Below are 13,216 nucleotides of genomic sequence, written 5' to 3' on the forward strand. Positions count from 1 at the left end.
GTTTCAAATGAGGAACATAGACTCAGTCCCAATTGTGAGTATACACTGGGTGTGTAATACCTTGCACTGAGGTGTGGTAATCAAGAACAGAGTTTCTAGAGTTGGTCTTGGAATATCTAGTCATTTGACTCTGCACAATGACTTCCTCTCTTTTTCTCCCTTCCCCCCTCCTTCCCTTCCTTCTTTTCTTCTTCTTGAACTCTGGACCTGGGCACTGTCCCTGAGCTGATTTTGCTCAAGGCAATCACACTACTGCTTAGCCATAGCACTACTTTCTGCTTTTATTTTTATTTTTATTTTTGCCAGCCCTAGGGCTTCAATTCAGGGCCTGTGCACTGCCTTTGATTTTTCTCAAGGCTGGTGCTCTACCACTTGAGCCACAGCATCACTTCTGACTTTTTCTGTGTATGAGGTAACCAAGGAATCAAACCTAGTGCTTTATGCATTCTAGGTAAGCACTCTACCACTAGGAAAAACTCCTGGTTTATTGGAGATAAGAGTAGCATGGACTTTTCTACCCTGGGCTGCCTTTGAACCATGATCCTCAGATCTTAGCCTCAGGAGTAGCTAGGATTACAGATGTGAGCCACTGGTACTTGGCCAATGACTATTTCTTAATATCAGTTTCCTTAGCCATATCATTGAGATATTAATGGCCATTGAATCACTCTATACAAGGAACATAATCCATGTAATGAAAATATTATATTATTGTTTCAGCTACACAAGTTAATGAGTGAATGCTTTATTAACTTGAGTAGTAAAGTTCAATGTGCTCCTTCATCTTCTATGGAAAAATGTTTTGGGGGTTAGGAGTTAGCAACGTTCAGGCCATGTGACAAAGGCACAAGATACATCATTCTGAAATTGGAGCTCTCTTTGCTGGCAGCTGGTGGCTCACATGTATTAACTTAGCTACCCAGGAAGCTAAGAAAGATCTGAGGATTGTGGTTCAAAGTCAGCCTGGGCAGAAAAGTCCATGACTCTCATATCTCCAATGAACTACTCAGAAGTGGTGCTGTGGCTCAAGCTATAAAGAGCTAGCCTTGAGAAAAAGAATCTCAGGAAAAATGCCTAGGCTCTGAGTTCAAGTTTCAGAAATTGGAGCTCTTGGAGGCTAGTTTTATGTCTCTTCATCCTATGGAGTCTGTGATTCTTGCCTGTTATGGACGACTTAGAACTGTTAGGTGTTGTTTGTATTGGGTTCTTTGAGCTCACTTTCCTTAGGTATGTTGAGCATGTACATATTGATGGATGTGAGTTCAATTTACTGTTGGTGCTGCTGGTACTTAATTTCATGCTACTTTGCAGAGGGCTACTTTGTGAAGAGGGCTTTCTGCAAGGTGAGAAAATGGTAGGGAGCCCTATTCTGTGGTAGACAGGACAAATAAAAACAAATAATTTCCAGGAGTTAAATGTTCACTCTCCCTAAGGCTCCCTAGGTGCAGTAGTTTATTTTCATTACATCTTTTGTACAGGCAGCACCAGTATTAGCAATGTGAATGAAGCAAACTAACGTTTTTGTTTGCTCCCATCTGAGAGTTCCTTAGGGCCCATAGACTCATTTATGAAAATTCATGTGCGCAAAACTCATTTGCAGAAGCAAATAAAATATGTGATTACATGTGCTCTTTACCTGAGCGGCCTTGGGGAGAATCTGAAAATGGTTTTTGCCTTTTGATTGGATCCCTTGAGTGGCTGAGTGGTTGGGGCGGGCCTCCACACCTTGTGCCACTATGGCATGTCACACAAAGTTAACTTTTTGGAATCTTGGCATATCTTATGGGCCTGTTATGTTCACTGATTTGTGAACTTCCTTTTGTGCAAATCATACCAAGTCATCTTGCCTTATGTCCTTGAAGTAATCTTTGGAAATTCAGGAGAATATCTAGGCAAGGAACTATCCCTGTGTTTAGTTGTTTAATGTTTGATGAGTTGTGGATGTGTAGGTACTACTTTTCCAATGGAAATTCTGGTGACAAGGATGATTGCATGACAGTTTCTAGATGGGAACCTGGAAACTGAAGAAATTAGAAAAAAAAAGGAAGAAATCCTTAGATGTTAAGGAAATAAAACACAAGGATAACTGATAATAAAGCAACCAGTAAACAGACCGAAACCTCAGATCTTTAGAGTTCTTTTCTTGTATGCTTTAAAATATCTGAGGTAGGATGGAGTTAGACAAATATATCTCTGCAACATTGTGAGCCACAACTATAATTTTCCTTAGCACTTAAAATTATGGCTTGTTGTTAGTTGATTTATTGATTCAACAAATATTATTTATTAAACTACCAATATATTGCATCTTCTAAGTATCAGGGATATAAAATGAACAAAGCAAAAATTCTAGCATTCAAGAAGCATATATTTTAATGAGGGAATACATTTAGGATATATATTGTATTTTTATTATTTAAATTTTTTTGGTTAGCATGTATTAGTTGTGAGATTCAGAGTAGTTTTTTCACAGTTGGGCACTTGTGGCACATGCCTTATAATCCTAGTTATTCAAGAGGCTGAGGTCTGAGGGTAGTGGTTCAAAGCCAGCCTGGGCAGGCAAATTTCTGAGACACATGCATTCAATTAACCAGCAAAAAAGCCAGCAGTGGAGCTATGTCTCCACTTCTAGAGCACAAGCCTTGAGGAAAGAGCTAAGAGATAGAACCCAGACTCTGAATTCAAGCCCTAGTACTGGTATAAAAAGTATTCTGGAAAAACCTAATGTACCTTATGCCTCTTCAGGAAATTTCTGTTTTTTTTTTTCTGGAAAAAGTTTTTCCAATCTCAGGTGCACACGTGCTTTTCTTCTTGTATAATCACCTATCCAGGTGTATCCTATCCTGGATAGGATCTAGGATGACAGAGGGGTTATAAGGAAGAGAGTCATCCAGTAATGATGGAAATTTCCACTCTCTTCAGTAAGAAGTGTAAAATACCTGGTGACAATTAATAGTAATCTTTATGATAATTAAATATACATTCCTCAAAAGCCAGGTTATTGTTAAAGTAATATTAGATTACGATGAGTCATTGTTCTATATTTTTGTGTGCCTTCCTAGATAGGAAGGAAAAGGATAAATTACAGAGAGCTCCCTGGAAATTATGCAGAGATGAGTTCATTGAAAAGAGCAAGCGAATGCCTGTCATAAATCAGGAAGGAATAGAGATAGAGACCACTAGCCCTGATGTTCCCATAAACTTTCTCTGAAGGCCCCTTTCAAATCCTTAGAGGAGCCACTAAATGCTAATGAGTTGCAAAGCTGATGTATTTTACATTCATCTCTCCTCATTTTCCTTCTGCAACCCCTAGGTGGGAATGTCAATCAAGAGATACAAGCTTAGGTGGAGAAACAGAGAAAAGATGAGGCAAAGATGAGAGGCAGTGTCTATTCAAGGTAGATAAACAGTTCTTGAAGAAGGGAGGCATTTCCTTCCCTAATGAACATGTAACAAAAGGAAATACAAGCCAGGAGCCCGAGGCTCACGCTTGTAAAATAGCCACTCAGGAGGCTGAGATTTGAGGATTGCAATTCAATTAACCACCAGAAAACCCAAAGTGGCATTGTGGCTCAAGTAATAGAGCACTAGCCTTGAGCTGAAGAGCTTGGGGACAGCACCCAAGCCTCACAACTGACTGACAAAAAACAAAAACAAAAACACAAAACGAGTTTCTTCTTAACTTTTTCTATCAGAACACCCATCACTTTATCTAATTCTCTGTGAACCTTCTTATAGTTTGGTGTCGGCTGTGTTTCAGCCAGCCTTGCCATCGTGATGTAAATACCATCAATTGTAGCCTATCACACCTTCTGCCATAAATAAGTGAATTGTTTCTCCAAACTAGAGTTCCTCCGAAGATAACACCAGCAGCAAACCAGCTTGTGTACTCTGAATTCTGACAACAACAAGGACTCCAGGAGGAGTGACCCATCCACAAATATTTTCTAATCTCCAAAATTTAAAAAAAGTTAGAAATGTAGCTTGCTTTTGGTCCTGCTGGAGGATCAAAATGTGAAATGAAAACATTGCTGTTTATTCAGTGGCTATAAAAAGGCTCTCTCACAATTTCAGTCTCTGTGGGAGAGTCATCCCTGGATATCTGTGTCAAAAGGCACACACACAAGTTTGAGCTAACAAAATCAGAACTTTCACCGACTTGCTCTATCCATACTAACTCTACCCATAGATTTGTCTACACCTCCCACTCCTCTCTGTAGGGAGAAAGCAAGTTACTCCAAATCATCCCCCAGTCTTCTGGAAAAGTGGGGCTTGAACACACAAATGGAGAGCTACCTTCCTCAGCCTTCAGGATTCCTGGAGAGTGTTCTTTAGCATCACGGAGTAAAATAACCCACTGGGAATGCTTCTTGTTGTCAAGCCCAAAGCCCGCTTCTCATCCCATTCTCCATGACACAGGTTCCTGATGGGTGTTTATAAAGCTTTTTGTCATTCTGTGACAAGAAGACAGGATTTTTTCAGTAAGTGAAAACTACTGACAGTCATATCTGCTTTTCTCCAGTGAGTTAGGAGGCTGTGAATAATAATTTCAGTGATTGTTAAGAATCATGGAATTCCAACTAATTCTTTATAAATGGAGGAGACTCCCTAGATATCTAATTAAATATTTACATGTAATTAGTCTGTTAAGGAGTGCTGTCTTGTTGGGATTTATACCAACATAAAGTAGTTTCATTTTCCCACTCATTGCTTTCAGCTAGGTTGTGGTGAATTCTGTTCTTCTACAGGGAGCGAGTTCCTTAACAACATCTAATTTCCTGTCATTTTCAATTATTAGTATAGTCTCACGTGGGTATTTAAGAGTTGGTTCTGTTTGTTTAAAAAGATGAATCTCAGATTTGGCTCAGAGTGTATCTTCCCTCCTAAAACAGTTATCTGGAGGGAGTCTCTTTCCCTCTTTTAGGCTTGAGTCCCTCTGAAGTTGGAGGCAGATAGGAGGGAGAGAGGAGGCTAGGATCTTTTTTTTTTTTAATTGTAATGAATAGAGGGGTTACAGTTACATTTGTCAAATAGAAGGTGCATTACTTCACATAAATTGATACCCCTTCTCATGTTTTTGTCCCCATTACCCTCCCCCACCCCTCCCTTCATCTTGTTTTTTCCCCTTCCCTTTCCTATTTCAAATAAACAAATAAACATATATACATTATACCAGATAACAAAGTAAGATATTGTAACAATATGAGAATAATCAAGGGACAACAAAAGAGATGAGAAATAACATAGGATATCAAGAACATCAATCACATTATATAGCTCTTGTTTCCATATCCTGGAGGTCCTTTCATTTAGCCTCATCCTATATGGCCTTATGTATCTAGGTTTTGAGCTATTGTAATCCTCTGCTAGGAGAGTCCAAGGTATGTACTAATTATTACAAATGAGGGAAACCATTGAGCCTATGTTCCTTTGGGTCTGGTTTACTTCACTTAATATGATTTTTGAGGCTAGGATCTTTGTATGTGATTGCTTGAATGTCAGTGGTAGGCAGGAGTCAGGCCACATTTACTCTGGTTCAAACAGAATCTTTCTGATAGTGTTTTCTTAGTGCTGATGTGGTAGTCGTACAATGTGATAATTGTGTTCTGGGGCTGGCTTGTTCCCTCCATTTCTAATCTTGTATCTCCTTTTCACAGATACCTTTAGATTTAAATGCTTGTTAGATTTCAATTCACATGAACCTCCCATTTCAGAGGATAGTGTGCCATACACCAAGGCTTCCAAACAGTTTACTAACTATACCTGCCCATCCGTGCTCATTCTCATGGCAGGGCTGGGGAGAAAGAGACGGCCCCTGTGATCCTGCTGCACATTGAGGATGTAGCTGGAGAAAGCTTGGGAAGCTTGTGACAGGAATCTGAGGACTGTGGCATCCCTAGAAATGATTGCATAGGCAGCCTAACCTCCTGACGTAGAGCACAGGAAAGGACTGCTTTTCTATCCAATGTTGTCCTCTCCATAGTCTGGTCATTTCTTTTCTTTTCTTTTCTTTTTTTTTTTTTTTGCCAGTCCTGGGGCTTGAACTCATGGCCTGAACATTGTCCTTGGGCGTTCTCAAGGCTAGTGTTCTACCACTAGAGCCACAGCACTACTTCCAGCTTTTTCCTATGTATGTAGTACCGAGGAATTGAACCCGGGTCTTCGTGCATGCTGGGTAAGCACTCTACCACTAGGCCAAATTCCTGGCAGTTTGGTTATTTCTGATGCCCTATTAGGCTAGTAGGTAAGGTCTTGGGATGAGGTGGGAAAGATGGTGTGGGAAGAGTTTGTTGGTGGTAGGCCATTTCTGCTGCCTTTTCATAAGCCTTGTAAGGAGATAGGTTGGCTTTAACTGCTGGATGCTTTCTCTAGAATGTGAAATGTTTTTAGTGATTTTGTTTTGGACCTTAGCAGAAATCTAGGATACTGAGAGATGATGATATCTGTTATGGCATGTACCTGAAGATGGATGCCAAAAAATATCCTGGTGGTAAACATCCCAGGCCTATAGAAGACCAGAACACCCCTTGAACACATGTTGAAGGTGCCATTTATTTTTTAGACTCCTGTAACTCATAAGAACTTCAAAGCAATAAAACTCATTGTGGCATTTTTCCATGACCACAATTTTTATTTTGATATATATATATATATATATATATATTTTTTTTTTTTCCCCCGTGGGTCATGGGGCTTGAACTTTGGGCCTGGGTGCTATACTTGAGCCATGGGCCCACTTCCCATTTTCTAGTGGTTAATTGGAGGTAAGAGTTTCACGTTCTTTAGTGCATGGGCTGGCTGTGAACTGCAATTCTCAGATCTCAGTTTCCTGAGTAGCTAGAATTATAGGCGTGAGCCTCTGTGCCTGGCTTACAATTTTTATTATTTATTTATTTATTTATTTATTTTGGTGAGACATTGGGCTTGAACTCAGCCAGCAGCCTGGGTGCTGTCTCTGAGTTCTGCAGTTCAAGGCTACCACCCTGCCCTTGAAATAAGAGTATCAGGTCCTTTTGTGCCTGGGCTGGCTTGGAATCTTGATCCTTAGGTCTCAGCCTCCTGAGTAGCTAAGGTTATAGGCGTGAGTCACCGTGCTGGCTTACAATTTTATTTTAAAAACACATGATCGAACCTACCTTTTGTCCCTAATGCATATTTGTACTGTAGGGGAGTTTAGCAGTTGGCAGCTTGCCTCAAGTGGTAGAATCCCTGCCTAGCAAGCATGAAGCCCTCAGTTCAAACCTGAGTGCTGTATAAAAAAAAGTCAAAATAATTAAAAGAATAAGTACATATGAAAGGATACATTGAAATCTACAAATGGCACATATGATTGTAGGTGAGATTTTTCTACATATGAATATAACACCTACAAATCTTAATTTAGACTAGAGTCTGGAATTAAGTTGATATCTAGAATACATTATTACTTTTTTTTAGTACATATAAATGAAGACTATAACATTTTAAGGCAGACTGACTAGGTTATATATGATTTCAGACATGTTGCTTCACCTTTTTGAGTCTCAATTTCTTCAGGAGTACAATGGGAAACACACCAGTATCTTACCACATGGATTTGTAAGAACCAAATGAGTTAATTCACATAAAACACTTACCCTTAAAAAGGTATATGGACACATAATAAGTTCTTAAATATTAGCTATTCTCATATTGCATACCTGTATAAATGATGTAGAAAAAAGATTGCTTGGTATAGTCTGCAAATATTTAGTAGAAGTGAACTGGATTGAAATAGTCTTTACTTGGTTATGAAGTTTTAAATATTTACCCCAAAGAGTTTTCCCAGGCAGAGGGTTAGAGTGGTGTGAATAATCTCTTTCTGCAATCAGAAGTGATTTAGCTGGGCTCTGGATCTCAGCAGTGCCCTATACTAGTCATTAACTCAAAGAGCAGGCCAGTTAGCTACTCAGACTGGGTGACAAGAGGAAACAGATGAAAATATACTCAGCTATCCATATTCTCAAGATTACACTGCTAGGAATTCATTATGAAGTAACACACCCGCGCAATTCTTTCTTCCTTCCCTTTTGTTGGCACCAATGCTATATTCAGCCCTTTTGAGATGCTGCATATTTACAGATAGATAGGAAAGGGAGAAGTTTGACCTAACAATTCCTTTCAAATGGCTTCTCAATATTTCATATATTGTTCCAGCCTCATGACTTTCCTGCCTTCAGATTGCATGGAGTTCTTATTTGTTTTATTGGTTGTCTGACTGAAATTGATTTAGCTGAATGGGTTCCAGAGGTAACTCATTTATATATTTTCTTGCATCTTTTCTATTTTTATCTTTCCATATCAGGCTTCCATTTGAAATTCATTGCAGATGCTAGGACTTAGCAGTCTTGATCTTCCCAGCAAATATTTGCCAGCTTGTAATATTTTGTTGGTTATCAAGAGCCAAAATTAAACAAGGCCAACCTTGTTCTAATTTAATCTGTATAAGCTTTAGGCCAACCAAGTATATTAATTTCTTGGTTCTTTCTTCAGTGTGTGTTATTCTTCATGTACTACTTTTAAGATTTGCCTTTTCTTTTTAAATTAAAAACTTTTTTTTCTGGTCTTGGAGTTTGAACTCAGGGCCTGGGCACTGTCCCAGAATCTCTTTGTGCTCAAGTCTAGTGCTTTACCACTTGAGCCACAGTGCCACTACTTCCAGCCTTTTCTGAGTAGTATTTTTTTGGAGATTAGAGTCTCATGACTTTGCTTCCTAGGCTGGCTTTGAAATATCATTCTCAGATCTGAGCGATCTGAGTACCTGAGCCATGACCCACTGGAGCCCAGCTAATTAGAACCAATTTTGATACAGTGTGGCTCAGGCCTGTGTAATAAGGAACTTGAGATCTGAAGATCAAGGTTAGAAGCCAGGCTGGGCAGGAAAGTCTGCAAGACTGTTATCTCCAATGAACTATCAAAAAGCTAGAAGTGATGCTGTGGCTCAAATGGCAGAGTAGAAATTGGGAGCAAAGGCCAAGTGAGAGCATGAGGCCCTGCGTTCAACCACTAGTATAAACACACACACACACACACACACACACACACACACACACACACACACACGAAACAAAAAACAGAAGAGATCTTGGGGTCAGTGGGTGCCACATTTACACTTGAATGTTACAAGTAAACCCTTTGACAAGAACACTGGACTGTATAGAGGGTTAAGAGAGCAGCACGGGCATCTATTTCCTTGCCCACTCTTTGTACTGTCCCTGGTATCTTTTTGCCTACTTCAAGAACCCATAGCTTAAAGATGTCCCCCTGGCTGTCATACCCCTGTGTGGCAATTGTGTCAGCCATGAATGGGCTTGAATGGGGACTTGTGGTTAGAGGCAAGATCAGGAGATTACTGGGACAGAAATGCTGGCTTCTGTCTATGTGTATGCCAACATCTATGTGTTGGCTTAATTGCTTACCAGAAGCAGTTTCTGATAAGTGGCCAGACAGACAGACAGTGAAAGTGGTGGTGATCACTTCCTGACAACTCTTCCCAACTCCTAATTCACTTTCACAAAAAGTGTCCTTCTCAGATTTTCCTCCCTCACAAGTGCACATCCATGTTCTGTTCCTCTGCTGCTCTGAGGCTAACCACTGAGAACCATGTTCTTTGATTGGGAGCCTACTTCCCAGCTCCTCCTTGTTCTTAGGATAACACTGCCTTCTTTGTTAGGGAACCTAAAGGCCTACCTAGCTAACAAATCTCAGCTCAAATTGCGTGTCTCCCAGGAAGCTCTCTGTGATTACTCTTGTCTAGAACAACTTCTCAGTGACCAAACCCAGTCATCCTCAGCACAGTACTGCTTCTAGGCTGAGCAAAACAGGGTTTATCAGAACATAACTGGATCTACTTGTTTAGGTCTAATCTGTGGCGGCTTGTGAGATATAGTGGGCAGAATGGCAGCAGAGAGCACGTGACATCTATGTTTACTTTCTGGCCCTTTTCAGGAAAAATTTGCTAATACTTTTTATTTTTCATTTTGTAAAGTATTATATTATATGATCATATAGCCTTTGTGATCTGCTCCTATGAATCTCCTTCTTTGGTCTCACAGTGTGTCTCAATCTTGTTCTTTAAAAAAACTTAAAGTAGGTAAATAGAGAAGTTTCAAGTCAGCATGTTAGTTTATGAGCACAGTGCATCTTGATTAATGTCACCCCCTTCATCGTTCTCCCCCGTTCTTCCCCAACCTCACTTATGGCTTCAGTGTTCACAATAGTCACCATTCCTAGATTAAGAACTTCATGTGTGTACTCTGCAGCATGACCTGAAGTAAATGGGGCCTGGGTACTGTCATGGAGTTCTTAACTCAAGGCTACTGCCCTACCCGTAAGCCAAGCCCCACTTCCTTTTCTAGAGGTTAACTGGAGATAAGAATCTCAGGTCCTTTTGTGCCCGGTCTGCCCTTGAACCTTACCTTGATCCTCAGATCTAAGCCCCCTGAGTAGCTCGGATTACAGGCGTGAGCCACTGCACCTGGCTAATGTTCCTTATTGCTTATATTTATTTATTTAGTCATCCATCCATCCATTCACTGGGGACCTGGGGATTGAGTTCAGGAATTACTGCCACTCTATCATATCTCCAGCTAGACTCTTATTTTTAAGTTCAGTATAGGTTTTAGTATGGGCCTTATATTTGGGACACTGAACAAACATCTCAATATATTACACCTGGAAATTGGGGGCCAATCTAGACAGGGGACAAAAACCCACAGGCAAGTTTATTTAATAGGCAGACTCCCTTTATTCTTCTTGTCTTATGATTGCAGAACATTCTCTCAGAGCACAGTTCTGTATGGAAAACCAACCCAGAACTAATCACTGACCTCAGCTTAGGAACAGAAATTGTATGAAATTTCTACAAGATGTAGAAGATGTAACTTAATTAAAAGTTCTATGAGGGTCTAGCTGGGTGCTAGGGGATCAGGCCTGTAGCACTAGTTACCCAGAAGGCTGAGATCTGAGAATCATGGTTCCAAGCTAGCCCAGAGGCAGGAGCCTCTTATCTCTAATTAGCCACCAGAAAACTGGAAGTGGAGCTATAGTTCAAAGTGGAAGAGTGCTAGCCTTGAGTGAAAAAAACTCTGGGATAATGCCCAAGCCCTGAGTTCAAGCCTATGTAAGAATATAACCCAACACACAAAATTGGGAATGACATTTCCTTTTTACAAATGCTTAATGGGATGCTTTGGGCCCCAAGGGGTTCTACTGTATATGAATTGAACTATCATTGAGGTTGGAATACCTTTAGCCTCATGGTTTAAACCAAGATTCATTTACTTTTCTTATCTCCTAACTAGTGGGCAGCCCATCCCAAGGGTGGAATACACAGAAGAAGAAACTAAAACTTGGGGAGTTGTATTCCGGGAGCTCTCCAAACTCTATCCCACTCATGCTTGCCGAGAGTATTTGAAAAACTTCCCTCTGCTGACTAAATATTGTGGCTACAGAGAGGACAACGTGCCTCAACTTGAAGATGTCTCCATGTTTCTGAAAGGTAAGACTGTACACAGATCCTTTCTTTTTTTTATTGTAGTGTATAGAGGGGTAACAATTACATTATCCAGACAGAGGATACATCACTTCTCACACATTGACACCCCCTCTCAAGTTTTTGTCCCCATTTCCTTTCCTCTACCCCTCGCAGTCATCTTGTTTTCCCCCTTTCCCTTTCTTATTTCAAATAAACAAATAAACATAAATACAATATACCAGGTAACAAAGTCAGATACCGTAACAGTATGAGATTAACCAAAGGGCAGCAAAAGAAAAGAGAAATCACATAGTATATTAAGAACAACAATCACACATTATATAGCTCTTGTTTCCATATCCTGGAGATCCTTTCATTTAGCCTCATCTTATATGACCTTATGTACCTGGGTTTTGAGCTATTGTAATTCTCTGCTAGAAGAGTCCTAGGTTTGTACTAATTATTACAAATGAGGGAAAACATTGAGCCTATGTTCCTTTGGATCTGGCTTACTTCACTTAATAAGATTTTTTCCAAGTCTTACCATTTCTCTACAAATGGGGTGATGGCCTTCTTTCTGATGGCAGTTATGCTACTTGGTTTTGTATGTCCTTGTTTCTGGATGATTGGATAAATGCTAAGTAGTGGAATTGCTAGGTTATAGGGGAGATCTATGTTTAGCCTTTTGAGGAATCGCCATACTGCTTTCCATAGTGGTAGAACGACTTTACACTCTCAACAACAGTGTGGTAGTGATCCCTCCTGGCCACATCCCACCAGCATCTGTTGTTATTAGATTTCTTGATCCTGGCCATTCTAACCGGAATGAGGTGGAATCTCAAAGTCATTTTGATTTGCATTTCTTTTATGGCCAGAGATGTTGAGCATTTCTTCATGTGTCTATAGGTCATTCTTATTTCTTCTTCAGAGAAGGCTCTCTTTAAGTCTTTGGCCCATTTTTTAATGGGATAGTTGTTTCTTTGAAGATTTGTTTTTGAGTGAGTCATTGTTTTATGCTGTAGATATATTTTAGATATGAGGCCCTTGTCTGTTGTATGACTAGTAAAGATCTTTTCCCACTCTGTGGGCTTTCTGTTTAACTGTCTAGCTATATCCTTTGCCATATAGAAACTCTGCAGTTTAATGCAGTCTCACTTGTCCAAACTTTCTTTAATTTGTTGTGTTTCTGGGTATTTATTAAGAAAGTTTTGACCTGTGCCAAGGAGACCTAGTGTATCTCCTATTCCTTTTTGTAATGTTTTCCGAGTGTCTGCATTTACCTCAAGGTCTTTGGTCCATTTGGAGTTAATCCTGGTGCAGGGTGACATAGAAGGATCCAACTTTAATTTTTTGCAGGTGCTTAACCAGTTCTGCCAGCACCACTTGTTGAAGAGGCTGTCTTTCTTCCATTCTGTTTTTTTTTTTTTGGCTCCCTTATCAAAGATTTGGTGGCTAACACAGACCCTTCCTTACTAGCCTTCCCATTTGCTTTTAAAGAATATACATCACACAGCAGTCTCTTTTCCAAGAAGGGAAAGAGCTAATTTAAAAAGAGGAGTCCAGACCAAAATTTTTATGGGCCACAAAATTTTTGGCTAGCCAAGTCTGAACTGCTTGGCCTCAAATTCAGAGACCTGTTTGTAGAGCTCTCAGTTTGTCTGCTGCCGTGCTATGCTATCTACTCTTCTTGTAGACTCTCCACAGATTTTCTTAAATTCTGTT

General features: G+C 40.0%; 1 protein-coding gene across 2 annotated transcripts in view; it reads left to right on the top strand.

Annotated features, from left to right (window-relative positions):
• The window catches only part of Tph2 (tryptophan hydroxylase 2), a 92,459-nt gene that overhangs the window by 20,782 nt on the left and 58,461 nt on the right, over positions 1-13,216 (top strand). For both annotated transcript variants that reach the window (XM_090357216.1, XM_090357207.1), the window contains exon 5: positions 11,322-11,518. In XM_090357216.1, coding sequence (XP_090213342.1) covers positions 11,322-11,518 — 197 coding nt within the window. The remainder of the gene's footprint in view (positions 1-11,321; positions 11,519-13,216) is intronic.

Source organism: Megascapheus bottae, chromosome 2 (genome assembly GCF_031878675.1).
Source record: "Megascapheus bottae isolate mThoBot1 chromosome 2, mThoBot2.hap1, whole genome shotgun sequence".
Lineage (NCBI taxonomy): Eukaryota > Metazoa > Chordata > Mammalia > Rodentia > Geomyidae > Megascapheus > Megascapheus bottae.